We start from the raw sequence: 16,022 nt of genomic DNA, 5'->3' as shown, positions 1-16,022 counted from the left end.
CCAGTTCTGTCAGGTTGGATGATGAACGTTGGTGGACAGCCATTTTCAGGTCTCTCCAGAGATGCTCAATTGGGTTTAGGTCAGGGCTCTGGCTGGGCCAGTCAAGAATGGTCACAGAGTTGTTCCGAAGCCACTCCTTTGTTATTTTAGCTGTGTGCTTAGGGTCATTGTCTTGTTGGAAGGTGAACCGTCGGCCCAGTCTGAGGTCCTGAGCACTCTGGAAGAGGTTTTCTTCCAGGATATCTCTGTACTTGGCCGCATTCATCTTTCCTTCAATTGCAACCAGTCGTCCTGTCCCTGCAGCTGAAAAACACCCCCATAGCATGATGCTGCCACCACCATGTTTCACTGTTGGGATTGTATTGGGCAGATGATGAGCAGTGCCTGGTTTTCTCCACACATACCGCTTAGAATTAAAGCCAAAAAGTTCAATCTTGGTCTCATCAGACCAGAGAATCTTCTGTCTCATAGTCTGGGAGTCCTTCATGTGTTTTTTGGCAAACTCTATGCAGGCTTTCGTATGTCTTGCACTGAGGAGAGGCTTCCGTCGGGCCACTCTGCCATAAAGCCCCGACTGGTGGAGGGCTGCAGTGATAGTTGACTTTGTGGAACTTTCTCCCATCTCCCTACTGCATCTCTGGAGCTCAGCCACAGTGATCTTTGGGTTCTTCTTTACCTCTCTCACCAAGGCTCTTCTCCCACGATTGCTCAGTTTGGCTGGACGGCCAGGTCTAGGAAGAGTTCTGGTCGTCCCAAACTTCTTCCATTTAAGGATTATGGAGGCCACTTTGCTCTTAGGAACCTTGAGTGCTGCAGAAATTCTTTTGTAACCTTGGCCAGATCTGTGCCTTGCCACAATTCTGTCTCTGAGCTCCTTGGGCAGTTCCTTCGACCTCATGATTCTCATTTGCTCTGACATGCACTGTGAGCTGTAAGGTCTTATATAGACAGGTGTGTGCCTTTCCTAATCAGGTCCAATCAGTTTAATTAAACACAGCTGGACTCCAATGAAGGAGCAGAACCATCCCAAGGAGGATCAGAAGAAATGGACAGCATGTGAGTTAAATGAGTGTCACAGCAAAGGGTCTGAATACTTATGACCATGTGATATTTCAGTTTTTCTTTTTTAATAAATTTGCAAAAATTTCTACATTTCTGTTTTTTTCTGTCAAGATGGGGTGCTGAGTGTACATTAATAAGAAATAAAATGAACTTTTTTGATTTTTAGCAAATGGCTGCAATGAAACAAAGAGTGAAAAATGTAAAGGGGTCTGAATACTTTCCGTACCCACTGTAAATTAAGTCACTAGTGGGGGTTGGGTTGAGAATATTCTGTTGTGACTTGTTCTGACCCTCTACTGGCACGGTTAGGTGTGTACAGCATACTATAAAAGCATTTTTATAAAACAAGTTTACCTGCACCAAGGTCTGCGTAAAGAGTAATTGATCAAACGCTTGGGTAATTTTCAGATTGCATAATAAAACATTGTAAAGAACGAGTAAGCAACAAACCAACATCTGTATAAAAGCTATGTTTCAAAACATCTACTAAGAAGACAGCTCCTTTAGCCAATGATATCTACGAGGAAAAATGTAGTTTATCACTAGGCCTCAGGGTTATTTCCTGTCCCCAATTAATCTGCATTTGCTGCTACCATTTAACACACTATAGAGAGACCCCATATTGTTCCCTGTTTACGGCATTATAGTGAAACACATTCAAAATATGCACCATTCAAATGTTTAGATGGACATAGTGAAGGTGAAAATGTGTTTTACTTTTTAGTGAAAATATCCAATCTAATTGGCAATTAATCAGACATGTGTACATCAAACCCCCCTTAGGATCTTATGGCTCTGGTTTGGTTTTTCCAGCCTTTAAAGATCCAGCTAATACTACATTTAGTAGAGATGTGTAATTCTACTCTACTCTACATGTTAGGATATACATCTCTTAATTAAGAGTCACATTTATGGTATAGCAACCTATGCAAACTATACTGTTCTAAATAAAGCAACCTGCACTTGCCTCCTGTTTGAAAGTGAAGTACAACAAGGTGAGACCACACGGTGAGACAGGTGAAAGTGAGAGCACCCGCAATAATGCAAGATGCATTATGCACACTGACCCTGTGAGGTAATAACGTGCTAACACCGATCCTTCATTAAATGATAACCATTATTATTATTTTATTTGTTTTTCCCCCTCTGGGTTGCATGCTCGCGTCCAAATGATTCACCATCATCTGTGAGACAGAGAAAAAAGGAAGCTGCAGACCTCTTTTCATCTCTCTCTTCCCCCAGCCAGCAGTGAAGCAAGCAGCTCTGCTTCTTCCCAGGCTCTGCGGCTCCCAACAACAACCGTGCATGTTTTAAACAACACCAACAACAAAAAAAATGTCTGAAGAAGAACCAAACACGTCGCCAGGGAGGAAAACAACGTTGAGGTAAAAAAAAAAAAAAAACACGAAAATATGTGCGTTATCTTGATGCGTGATGTTCTGCATAGCTAGGCGCGGGAGCTAGGTGTTAATTCGTGTGCACGTCTCGTTGTGTTGTGGTGAAGTGTCAGCGGGGTGATGAGGCGCTAAACACTTTGAACATTTGAATGTTACATCAGGGGAGGTGTTCAAGTCGATCCGCTGGTAGCGTTTATAGCTCAGTCACAATTTGTTCAGTCATTACTATGCTAACCACAGCTAGCTGGAGAGGATGGGGCTTCACCACTTCAGAGGGACGATGAATGTAAAAAAAAAAAAAAAAAAAATCCAACATGCAATTATTGTTTAAGATTCAATGTGGGAAAACAGTCCGTGTCGGTGTTAAAATATCAAAGAAGGAGTCATAGTAATTTTAATAAATATTTAATGTGTCAGGCGTGAGACAAACTTCAATTAAAGCTTAGAAGTTAAAGCCAGAAGGTTTTATAAACGTAAAGGAAATTGTATTTCTCAGTAGCCTTTGTCGTCGATAATAAAGCTTTCCATATTAATTCAAGGAACATTTTTTTTAAGGCGCTGTCAAATTAAAAAAAAAAAAAAAGATAAAGACGAGGACCATACGAGGAAAACCCCCAAAAAATGAAGCCAAAACAAAGGCAAGTCAAGAATTGCCTTTCAAAAATGCATCCCGCGTTTTAGTGATTAAAACATGAGCCTTCAGTGTCTGTTTTGCGTCTTGTCATCCGTAATGAAGCACATATTAACATAACACGAACAGTGCTCGGACTCAGCAAGTCTGTTGTTGACATTTTGCATAAATGAATGATGCTGCGTTCACTTGGCTTCAGGAAATTTGTTTTCCCCCCTCCCTGTAGCCGGAGGTTCAGAGATTATGCATTCAGCTTTATTTGTGTTGCACAGAAAAAAAAAAAAAAAAAACTCCGTCACTTTGAACCAATTACTGTGTGTAATTACTGAAGGGGAACACAGGCACAGAGGGGAAATAAAATGTTCAATGTTCACAGCGGTGCTTCACTTGATATAGCTGACTCTATTCAGGTGACATTTGTATGTGTCATGTCATCTGTTAAATTTAAAATGATTGATGACTTATTGTCAAATTGCTGCTTTATTTTTAGGATCCTTGTATTCTGCATGCTGGCTCACTGCCAGGCCTTACTGGGACACTTTAAATAGGTCACAGCCATTGTTAATGTTAGTGGTAACACTGGGACTTTCCGTCAATGTGACAAGTCAAAACATGACAAAAGACCTGCTTGTAGATAAGATATACATGCATGGCATATATTTGGTACATATTTGCATCTCCCATGGGGGAAGTTTTTGCATTACAGCAGCTCAAGAAAACAGGAGACGGGAATATAATTATTAAAAATAAAAATAGAAGCTAAAAATCAAACATATTTACATCAGTTAAATAAAAAAAATACAATAATGGAAAACTACACAGTATCTACACTGGACAGAGTTATTGTTATTAAAAAAACACAGTGTGTAGCATGAGGTGGTGAATGAATATATATATATTTATATATATATATATATCATAAATGTTAAATAAATAACTATGTAGTCCATGAACACTTAATGATCATTGTGGCCTTTGATGTAAAGTAAGCTAAGTCGCAAGTGAATGCTCAAATTCAAACTAAATTGAATATTATCATACTTTTACCTTCAATTGCTGATCTTGCTGTTTGCCACAGGCTGCACCTTCTTTCCCATTGTCATCAAACGCAGCATCAAACTCTTTGCAATGATTGGAACTTAGGCAGCCAATCATAAATCTTAAAACACACTAAGGCCCGCCCCTTTCCTCTAACAGCCAGTCAGCTTTGGGTAAAGTGGAGCTGCAGTTCCTGTAGTCAAAAAAGCACATTGCTTTGACAGAGAAGAGAAAGCTGTTAATCTTTTAGCAATCTGATTGAGCTCCTGAGTTTTATGTTCCTCGACATAATGCCAACCGCAAGGTAAGATCCAAGTGAATATATTCTCTAGTGTTTCCACAGGGAGCAATCCTTCTTCTGTTGTGATTCACTTTTTTTTTTTTTTTTTAAACATGTGCTCCAATGTGTCAGTTTCCTGAGGGCTGAGTGGAAACAGGAAAACATTAAATTTCAGAGTTTTAAACTTGATGTGCAGTTTCAGTGAGTCTTGGTTTCTTGCATGTTGAAGCTTAACTGCTGCACAAGAGTGAACAACATTTCTGTCTGTGAATTCAACTGGACATTAAGTATGTTTGTGTCTCAAGTTTTATGAAAGTTGGGTAACCGATAGACTTTGACCACTATCATATCTTCTGAAAATGTCTAGATAAAAGACTCAGGATGCTACCTTTAAAAAAACCTTATCAAACACTTATTTCTGCTTCAGTGTGCAAACAGTTGTCCAACCACACATTATTCTGAAGGCTTTAAATGACACTCAAGGTGCACATGTGTGAACATGAGGAAAGTGACACATAATTGTTCTTTATTTTCATCTTTTCAATGTTATCTATTGCCTTCTTTTCTTTCGAAAAATCTCCATCTGAAGGGGGGAAAGGAAACCTCTTTAATCACAGTATATATTTATTAGTGTAAGCTGAAGATGGATCCCTCTTTAATTCTTTAAAACAAATGAATCACTTTCTTTTGAGCTAATTTACAAGTCTTTTCGTAGCTTTTATTCTCCTTTTTTGGACACGTGTTAGTTAAGAGAGTTCTGATAATCATCCCTCATTAATGGTTTTTTTAATTCCGCTCATCAGAAATGGATGATTTTTCGATATCACAGCAGGCTGATTGTTTCCTCTGTTCACTCACAGCTGGTGAGTGGGAGTCTTTATAATACAATATGTTTTTTGTCTCCTCACAGTGAAAACACACTCTTCGGGATGGGAAATCCCTTGCTTGACATTTCAGCTGTCGTGGACAAAGATTTCCTCGATAAGTAAGCCTACACCACACATTTCTTCTTCACTGAAATCTTTTGTTTTTTTTTTCAGCTTTTTCAGTTCTGACCAATTTGTTTAAAACATTTTTGTAATCCTTCCTCAAGGTTTGGACTGAAGCCTAATGACCAGATCCTCGCTGAAGACAAACACAAAGCCTTGTGAGTCCAAACTTTCTCTGGGGCACCATGTGCTTCAGTAGTGAACCGCAAAGTGTTAAAATTACGTGGCGCCAAATAAGGGATGCACTGGTCATTCATACCCATTACCATCTTGACACTTAAGCTGTAGCGCTCAAAATAGCTGAGTTATAAATCAACCCTCTTGGGGAGCCTCAGACCCCCACACACCCACATGTTTCCCATTCTGAATTTGGGCCAAACTACACTTAAGATGCCTCGGAAGTTACAAACATTTAATCTGCATAGTTAATTTAAATACACGGCACTAAAGCCCCACAAGATTTTTGAGGAGAGGTTTGCTGAGCTTGCGCGCTCCTTTTTTCAGACCTTCACTCCCCCAAGTTGCAAGGGGATGCACCAGTAATTGTATAGCCTTCCTCAAAAATGTGGTTGCATGCCCCCGGGAGTAGCACTTGTCTCTTTTGAAAGCGCCTGAAATAAACACGGACGGTAGAAAGCAAAGAGACTAATTTTAAAAATGTGGACAGAATGAACACCTTAATTGCAGACTGACCCTACACCGCCCTCTTTCCTCTGTTTGATAAGAGTACAGATGGTGTCTTTTCAGGCAATTTGTCTGTGTTAATGCTAGTGCACACATAAAAAAAACTCCACCATCTGCAATTAAGATGAAAGAGACGGTTATGTGTGTGAGACAGGGGCGTGTCCAGATTCTTTTTGACTGGGGTGGCCCAACTCGGGCACTGACTAATGAAGTGGTGGCCGCAAATAAATATAGATTATTTACCCTTTCTAACTTCACCAATCATATCTTCTTTATAACACAGGATAGTTTTCAACATATGTCCCAACTCTGACAGGGCTAATAACCAATCACATTTTAGGATTTTTGGGGTGGCACCTGTGTTGGCCAATCAGATTTCTGAGGGGGGCTAATGCCACCCCTGGCCAAGCACCTGGCATGAGATGTTTTGAAAGTCTCATGGATTCATCAGGATGAATCTTCTGTTTAGTTTTAGTGTCTCAAAAGTAGGACTTCAAATATTCTTAAGAATTGTAATTAAACTTTTAAAACTAAAATAAGAGAACATCTTTATTCAAGTGCTTCGTCTTTGCCCTGGTAGTTTGGTTCATTACAATAAACATAGTACAAAAATAACAATCAGAACAAAAGCCGTAAAATCAAAATGGACTGTGCAATAAATAAATAATAAATAAATAAAAACCATAAAAAAGTATTTAAAATGTATTTGTATTTAGGGATGTGCTTTAAGAACTCAGGCCTTTTTAAAAGTGACAAAGTGCAGGAGTTGATAAGAAAAATTAAAGATGATACAGTTATCAACTCCTGCACTTTGTCACTTTTAAAAAGGCCTGAGTTCTTAAAGCACATCCCTAAATACAAATACATTTTAAATACTTTTTTATGGTTTATTTTTTTATTGCACAGTCCATTTTGATTTTACGGCTTTTGTTCTACTTGTTATTTTTGTACTATGTTTATTGTAATGGACCAAACTACCAGGACAAAATGTTGAGAATTGAAGCAATCCTGCAAAGTCCCAGTAAAAAAAAAAACACACATACATAACTTGATGCATCAGGCTGTTGAGTTATTAAGTCAATGATTTTCTTTCACAGCATGATGATGACTGTAGTTAGGATGGCTTTGATGCTGATTAGAACTCTCAAGAGGAGCTGTCGATGTAGTTGTTGATGAAGATATGTTCACTTTAAAAAAAGAAAAGAAAAAAGTGCTCTGCCTCTGTGCACTGCCTGTCACCACCTGTGTGTCCGATCAGACTTAAAGCTGTTCATTTGCACTTACTGATGTTGTTTCGTCCTCTAGACCCTTGCTTGTGTTTTACTGACTCTCTGATGTGTGTCGCTTTGGATAAAAGCGTCCGCTAAATGAATCGTAGCATTTCTTTCTTTTATAACCAAAAATCTATTCTGGCGTCATGGATGTGGTCTATGATCCTCTCTCGTTCATTTGGCTCCTGATAGAGCTACAGTACCAGACAATGTGTGTTATATTCACTCACAGTCTGCTGCTAGATGGCTTGTCTCCGTTTGCTGCACTCACTCTCACTTTTTTTTTTTTAAGGCCGTTATTTACCCAGAGTCACTGAGCTGATACATTGACAGGAATTTTAGTCTCCATTCTCACCTTCACACCTCGAAGCTGTCCAGTACATCCATGGTCTTATCTGTTGGCTGTAAGATAACAGTGTTTCACTTATCAAGTGTCTGCCGAGCAGCTCCACTGGAGTAGTTTGGTGTTAAGCACTTTGCTTAAGGGCACCTCAGCAGTGATAACGTGGAGGGAGGGAGGGAGGGAGGGAGGGAGGGAGGGAGGGACAAGCTCTGCTCTCCAGCTCCTCCAAAGCTTCCATTAAATCCATCCTGCTGTTCTTGGAATAAAGGTGACCAGTCGAGACAAAAAATTCCAGAAGAATCGTCGTCCAATTATTTGGATACAGTAATTTTAATAGCATTATAGTGGCTACTGTAAACTGGAGCCATCTTGTCCACCATTGTTTTGTCTGCATTAGAATATTGCTGAGTCATTTTTATTTTTGAAAAGATGGAAGCCTTGTCTTTTTAAATTCCCCGTGTAAGGACAATATTTGTTTGTCTTGGATAGCGAAATGTGTTTTTTTTTTTTTAAGTTTACAGAAAATGAATTTTCTTAAAAATAGAACAAATGATACTTACACTTGAAATCTGATCCAGACCAATAAATCCGATAACTGACATTATAGGCTGATATGGGCCTATCACAGATATATAAGTATGATCTGTGTATATTTTCTCTTATAAGCAACAGTGTGAAACCTTTAATTTAATTAACATGCATTTCAGAAAACACTGCTTCAGCTGTTTAAAGAAACAGCTTCATTCCAAAGTTTGTTTTAGCAGAACACGCTCCGACTCCACATTCACACTCGGCACTGTCCGCAGTACATGTAGCAGTGCATCGCTGAGCAGATTGCGTTGTAGACGGGATAAAATGATTTCTTTTTAAAGCTCCAGTCAGGAGTCTTTAGGTGGTTAGGAGACAGACTGCGATAAATGCTAATGACTTCATAAGACAAAAGCATTCCAAACCAATCAGCGACAAGATTGACCATTTCTATATAATACTTTGAATCCCTTTAACTGCTGACACTGGGTAGGTGACAGATCACATGAGGTACATCATGCTTTAGAAAGAGCCTTTGTTGACTTTTTTGCAAGTACAGATGCACAGAGAGATACATTTGACTATTATAGGGCAGCAGTCTTAGATTCTTATCATAAAATAACCCACTTTTACACATACAGACGAAGCTGAGCAAAGAGTCTACCTCTTTGTCCAAAGGGGGCAGCGAATATAACACAAATGGAAAGACCCTCACAGGAGCTTTTAAAGATATCTGTTTGAGAGAGAAGAATTATGAGTACCTTCACGTAATCATACCAAAAGTGTGCATGCAACATAATAAAAGCTCTTTCCTAAAAGCAGCTCAAAATGTCACTTTTCTCAGTCTGTAATCGATGCACTTTTTTGACTCTTAAAATAGGTGTCAAGCTTAGGGTCAGGCTACACTTCTCAGTGATTATACTTCAGACCACTGTGAATGCTTTGACGCAGATCTGAATCGCAGATGTGTTTTTTACAAAAAAGACAAAGTCAGAGGATTATTCAGCCTTCGCAGAGTTCCTATGAAGTCTTATGTCCGCAGCGTGCATGTTAGCTTAACACTTTCTGACCCTGAAGGAAAAACAAATCGGTTTGAGTGTCCTCAGAGCCAAGCAAAACCAAAATGCCCAAATTATAGTCGTAAAGCCGCAAGAGTATTGCGTACCCAAAACAGAGGCCGATCAGTACATCAGACAGTCTGTACCTTACAATGGGCTACCTTGTCAGTACTAGTTACCTCACAAAGGGACGCATGTGACCTTGGGCGGTAACAGCAGCAGATGCAGCGGCAGCACAAAGCAGCATCATCAGCAGTGTTGTTCTCCTGCAGCACAAAGGCAGCGGTGTTATCTTTAGTCACACAGACACCGTTCCCTCCATTCGGCACAAGGTCAGGGCAGGATTAACATGCGGCTTTGGTGGTTTATTCCCAGCACAATGCATTTCAATGCATATCCCCCCCCCCCCCAACACCACACACACACACACACACACCAGCACACATGTCCTCATTGCAGTCAATTTATACAGGACGGTACATGTGGTATTTATTCGTTACATCATTATTGCCTAATGGCAGTACAAAGGAAGAAACTAAGCTTAAAAAAAGAGTCAAATTCAAAGCGCAGGTCATTCACAAGGTCATCGGTCCATGGAAGAAAAAGTACTCGACTGAAGTGTTCTGACAAACATCATTACTTAAAAGGCCACAATAGACTTACAAAGCTAGTCGACTAACACTATTGTTGTGCTTCTGAATCTACAGAGTGTAACACGATTCATTTTTTTTCTCCCCATCACCCTGGTGGGAGAGAGATCATTGGATGCAGTGCACTGTGGCCATGCCTGAATTCAATTATCTAGTCACAGCAGAGCCCATATAATCCTGTTGTGGCTGAGAAATTGCCTGCTGTAGAAACCATCAACATCCCTGTTAGTACTGGCTAGGGACTGAGTTTTTTCCCTCCTCAGAATAAGCCTCGCCTGTGACTTGCGATGCTTTTTCATTGCACTTCAAATGTTCTACAAGTTCCAATTAATTCCAAGTTTTCATTCTTAAGGCTTTCAGTTTATGTTTTACTTATTTATTATTATTATTATTATTATTATTAAACAAGTGCTGGAAGTGGATCAACAGAAATAACTTAAAATGTGAAGATGTGTTTCTTGTCTCTGATTTATATATTATTAATATTAGTCATCTTTGGCTTCATGATTATTATTGTGACAAAAAGACATTTTAAAGGCATCAGTTTCGGCTGTGGAAGCTTATATATATATATATATATATATATATATATGAGCTGTAATCATGAGGTAATTCTGCAATCATTGTGTTTATGTAGCAATCATTTTTTCCCCAAAACTAATTCTCTTGTTAAGATGTCCCAGGTGTTTATATTTGTGTGTTTTTTTTATTACTGCACACTTTTAATAATGGTGTTTAAAAACAGAGAGCAATTTGAACAGTTAATTGAGAAAGCAATCAATAGTTTGCTGCAAAAGAAAACACATTTTTATCATCATCATCACGATTTGAACATGAACGTTGAACACATGGCAAGCAGGAAAATGCAATTATAAGAAAAAACCAAACAATGAATGTACATACTCTGTGCACTCAAACTAAGCATGTGAGCTTCTGACCAATCAGATAAAGCCTTGGATACAAGAGTCATGCTATCACAACATAACACCAGACCTAGGACCTGTTCGCTAAAAGCTAATGCATGCTCCATTATATGTTTCATCATTGGAATTAGGCCGGTGCAATTAATCGCAATATCGTCATTATCACGATATGAATGCGTCACAAAAGTCTAAATTTAGTGCTCTAAATGAAAAAGTATTTGATGCATACAAGTCCTGCTTCCTCACTTTTCATGCATACTTTTGACCTATCAGAGGGAGGTTTGTGCATAATGGCCATGCTCTCACACACTGCAGTCAGATAAAGCTCGAGCTAGATATCTGCTCCCCTCAGATGAAATGATTCCACTTTTGTGGTGGGGGAAAAAAAAAACAGCTCTTTGGATTCTTTGTGAACGATGAGCACAGATAGACATTGTGAGTTCTAGTTAATTTGCATGCTTACATTTTTGTTTATTCATTACATATCATGGCAACAATGAACTATGTAATCACACATTGCATATTTTTCTCATATTGTGCAGGACATTATTCCTGCAGAGATATGTCATAAATTGAGTGTTAAAAAGAAATGGATGCCGCAAATTCTTGATGAAACAGCCTTTGCAGCCCTTATGTAAACTAGAGGACTAACTTCTCAGCTAAGAAAACATCCTGCTAGCCTCGTGGTTAAGATGCATGCCATATCACCACAAGGTTTGTTTACGCCCCTCTGGCTGTTTCTGTATTTCATACTGTTCTCTCTCTCTCTACCATGTATTCCTTTCTGTTCTATACTTTCTCCTCTCTAACATAGAAAAACGTGCAAAGAGACCCCAACGTCCACTAAGGCTTAAACATCCATATATCATGTTGTGCATGAAACAAAGCTAAAGTCACGTACCTACCACAACACTATTTATAAGGCAGCCGCTGCGTCTCAGTGTTTGTATACTTAACATAATGTACACTGTAGTGGTTAGCCAGTCATGATGCTGTATATTCTTGATTCAGATGATATTTCCAAGGTGTTTTTTTTGGAGCATCGGTTTAAAGGCTTGTTTACAGTACATGTTGGTTTTTCAGAGGATGTCTAGAGTGGTTTGAAGTCGAGTACAACAGGAAACCAGCTAACCGAAGAAGCCTGTTCGACTCCCTCTCTGTTTTCTCTACACACATATTATTGTATATCTGTAGGAGTAGGAGAATATGAAATGTTTAAAGTCTTTTGTACATTTTTTTTTTTTAAACTTGTCCCTGCTGCCATCATGCGGCTTGAAGTTGACATTTTATACCTGCGGTGAAAGAAATATGTAAGCTGAACTGTTTGCCAAAGTTCAGAACAGTTTATACTTTCGAAATCAGAATTTGATTTTGCAAGCTTCTGAAATATTTATATTGTTAACAGCTATCTATCTTGACTTCTGACTGTTTTGTTTTTTTTCTAAATATTGAACTTCAGTAAAAGATTGATGTACCTTTTTATGTCCAGCAGGGGGCATCAGTAGCCTGCTGTTTGAACCCCAAGAAGTCTCCACAGGAAACAACATGTCAACATAATGAAAACGCTCCTCTTTCTGCAGGAGATTATAATGTGGGCAAATAGACATTTTATTTCAGGATAACTAGGCATTACAGGTTGTTTAGCACACGCTACATTTCGTGGCACAGCACCCACCCGAACCCTCTTGGGCTTGTTAACCGTATCATATTAGAGCTAATGATTATTGGTGTGTCAAATGGGTGAGTCATTGTTACACTGAGTGTATTGTCACCTCCGAGGGGGAGGGAGAAAAAAAAAAAAAAAAGAAGATCAGCCAGCTCCTGAATATTAGTCCTGTTCAAACATTTGTTTTATGACTCCCTCCGTCCGATGATAATTAATTGTTTACTTTCTCATCTCTGGATGATGGCGTGACTCTTTTCAGAGGTTGTTTGCTCACAGCAATTAAGTTCATCAGTGCTCATCCTCCCTCTCCCTCCCCCCCGCCCCCCCCTTCCTTTTCTCTCTTTCTGTGTGCTAAATGCAGATTAGCAGCGTCACAATCGCATCCAGAATGAGAGTAAACTCCTCATTATGCCGTGTGACCCTCTGCTGCATGAATAATTCAGGGCTGCAGTGTTAGTGGCTGGCTGTTATTAGCATTCCGGATGGCAAACGGGAAAGAGAGAGAGAGTGAGTGAGTGAGTGAGAGAGAGAGAGAGAGGGTGGGAGGCTCGTATCACTGACAGGGCTGACTCAGGGGGATCAGCCCTGGATTGAGACACACATCACACACACATCATCACACAACACAGGAGATCAGTGGAGGTGCCTCTCCACTCACACACCCTGCTGTCTGTGTACATCTTACACACCCCTGCTGCTGCCGTGCAGCTCAATCTGCTTACTGGGAGGAAAACAACAAAGGCCCCTCTCACTGAGTACATGCTAAACACTCTGGCTCCTGGGTGTGTGTGTGTGTGTGTGTGTGTGTGTGTGTGTGCGATAGATTCTGCTCTGTAAACACACTTGACTCTATGCCTCTTTTTTTTTTTTTTTTTTTAATACATAATGAAGCAAAAGTGAGTGCTACAAACCCCCAGTGGAGATATCTGGTGTGTGAGGAGGAGACCCCTCCCTGCCCCCCCTGTGTGTGTGTGTGTGTGTGTGTGTGTGTGTGTGTGTGTGTGTGTGTGTGTGTGTGTGTGTGTGTGTGTGTGTGTGTGTGTGTGTGTGTGTGTGTGTGTGTGTGTGTGTGTGTGTGTGTGTGTGTGTGTGTGTGTGTGTGTGTGTGTGTGTGTGTGTGTGTGTGTGTGTGTGTGTGTGTGTGTGTGTGTGTGTGTGTGTGTGTGTGTGTGTGTGTGTGTGTGTGTGTGTGTGTACATGCAAGCATGCGTGCAGAAGCTGCATGTGCTTGCCATGGTGCCACTTCACTGGATGCACTCATGCTAGACTGACTGTGTAGACATTACAACCCCCCCCCCCCCTCCTTTTTTTTTTTTTTCACATCCCAACTCCCCTGTCTGTTGCTGAGTGCTGTACTACAGTACTTAAACTCACCTCCGCCGGCCCGCTGGGGGAGGGGGTTGGGGGTCAGAACATCCGACTTCTTGCCGCTGAGGGCAAAGGTTGCTGGCCTGCATCCATCAGCCAGCCTCTGAGCCAGAGAGAGAGAGAGAGAGAGAGAGAGCAGAGATTAATGGCACTCGACTGGTAATTGAGACATCAGAAACATGTTCAGCCGTCAAACGTACCGCTCTTGATGTTTTATTGATATGCATGAATCCGCCGATTTGGGGGCGCTTGCATAAAACGGGATGCGCTCAACCCCGAGCTGTACTCATCCGTAAGAAATGTGGATCAAGACCTTTTGAATTATAAAGCGAGAAAACTTTTCGCTTAAAAAGATGCCTCATATCAGATTCTGCTGTTGTTCCATGATTAAATAGGTTAACACAGTGTAATTCCGAGCATTTAAAGCCTACATGCCGCATCATAAGGGGTGGCTGATGCAATCATAATTAAAGCTTCGAGTTGCAAACGCCTCCCTTCTTGTTGATGGTGGCTGCCAGCAGGTGGTGCCAGAAGGAAACATCACAAGTCAAAGGGAGTGTAACAAACATAATCCACATCTCTGTCTCTCTGTCTCTCTCTCTCCCTGTGTGCATGTGGGCGTCCTCCCCCCTCCTTGTTCTCTGACTCCCCCCCCCCCCCCCTTTTTTTTTTTTTTTTTTTAAGAGCGTTTTATAATTAAAATGTGGGCGTCTCAGCCAGCACATACAGCATGTTCAGTTCAGAAAAGCATGCTCTGGGCTATTTTTAGTCATCTTTGATCCCCTAGCAGCCACACAGGAAGAGCCACTGATGGCAGCAGCCGTTCTCCATGTAGGCTAGTTAGTGTACTGTCTGTGCTGATCATTTCTCTACACCTAGCCTGCGCGGGGGAAGAGATGGGAGGCCTGACTGGTGAGGCAGCAACACTCCCCGTGTGTTTAAAGTTCACACTGGGCCATATGGTCCCCGCAGTAGGGGGTGTTGGTGGAATTATTCACACGGAGCGCTCTGAATCACCAAGATCCTGGTATCAACCTCCAAGATAAGGAGGATGTCTCAAAGGCTTTGTGCTCGGGCTTCAAATCTCAATCCTCAAGAGAACACCAGAAGCCCCGTCCATGCTTACACACTCCCATCTTCCCACTCTCTCTCTCTCTCTCTCTCTCTCTCTCGCTCTCGATGTGTCCCTCTTTCTCTCCCTTTCATGTCCTCTCTCACACACACTCGCACTCTTCTCTACTCACTCTTCTCCCAAATCCACACAGAACAGTGTGACAAACAACGCCACCCTCTGCAGAGCCAAACGCAAAAAAAAAAAAAAACCTGTGACACTCTAGTGGAAATAATGTGAACTCATCCTCCATCCATGACCAGATTTTGCCCTCTTCGCCTCATCCTTGAGCGCAGCCTAATTAGGTTTAGGCAGCAGTTTGTGTGCCAACAATTGGGTTTCTTCTGCTGCTGGATTATTAAAGGGATACACGTTGGTTGTTTCTGGATTCTAATGCAATTACTCACCCATTATGACCATGTAATTGTGCAGTCATTAATTGTGCATCCAGTCTATAATGCAAAAAAAAAAAAGGCCTGGGTGTTGCTGCTTTATCTGCACCAGTGGGGACTCGAGGCAGGTTTTCTCCGCTGTACACGGATTTAGACACCTGAAATTTTGCCGATATTGTTCCGCTTTTTGTGCAAACGAACACTCATCCCTCAGTATGGTGTATTAGTAGATGTCAGAGGAGGGGAACAAGGCCTCGCTCGCTGTTTGAACCATGCCTCATTTGTGTTCGGTACTTTTACGCGCCTCATTCTTCGCCATCTATTCCCATCCTGCCCCTAATGTTCCACTGATAAGAATGTCCTATTCATTCTGCGTTCCTCACCAGTTGCTGCACAGAGAGAGAAAACGAGAGAGAGACTTAGGCATTGAATGAAAAGCACATCTATTTCTGAGGAAAGGGGGGGGGGGGGGGAGCACAAGCGACGGTAGGAGATAATTATTGATTTGAAATAAGAAAAGATAAGGCTCAACCTTGAGCAGCCCCAGCGATAGCGCGCAGAACAGAATAATTAATGGGCCTGTCTTGTGTCGGGACAAGCTTTCACACTGAGACGGGCGTATTGATTTTAA

General features: G+C 41.0%; 1 protein-coding gene across 2 annotated transcripts in view; it reads left to right on the top strand.

Annotated features, from left to right (window-relative positions):
• Positions 1-2,288: 2,288 nt before the first annotated feature.
• Positions 2,289-16,022, top strand: part of LOC109992994 (adenosine kinase) — a 117,943-nt gene continuing 104,209 nt past the window's right edge. Inside the window, exons 1-3 of one of the 2 annotated variants that reach the window (XM_065949602.1) lie at positions 2,289-2,447; positions 5,319-5,393; positions 5,502-5,555. In XM_065949602.1, the coding sequence (XP_065805674.1) occupies positions 2,398-2,447; positions 5,319-5,393; positions 5,502-5,555 (179 nt within the window). In that variant the 5' untranslated portion in view covers positions 2,289-2,397. Of the gene's footprint in view, positions 2,448-4,285; positions 4,433-5,318; positions 5,394-5,501; positions 5,556-16,022 lie in introns of those variants that run through there. The other variant, XM_065949603.1, reaches the window with a different exon arrangement.

Source organism: Labrus bergylta, chromosome 21 (genome assembly GCF_963930695.1).
Source record: "Labrus bergylta chromosome 21, fLabBer1.1, whole genome shotgun sequence".
NCBI lineage: Eukaryota > Metazoa > Chordata > Actinopteri > Labriformes > Labridae > Labrus > Labrus bergylta.
Note: the sequence above shows the minus strand (reverse complement) of the source record. Positions and strands in the feature narration are given on the sequence as shown.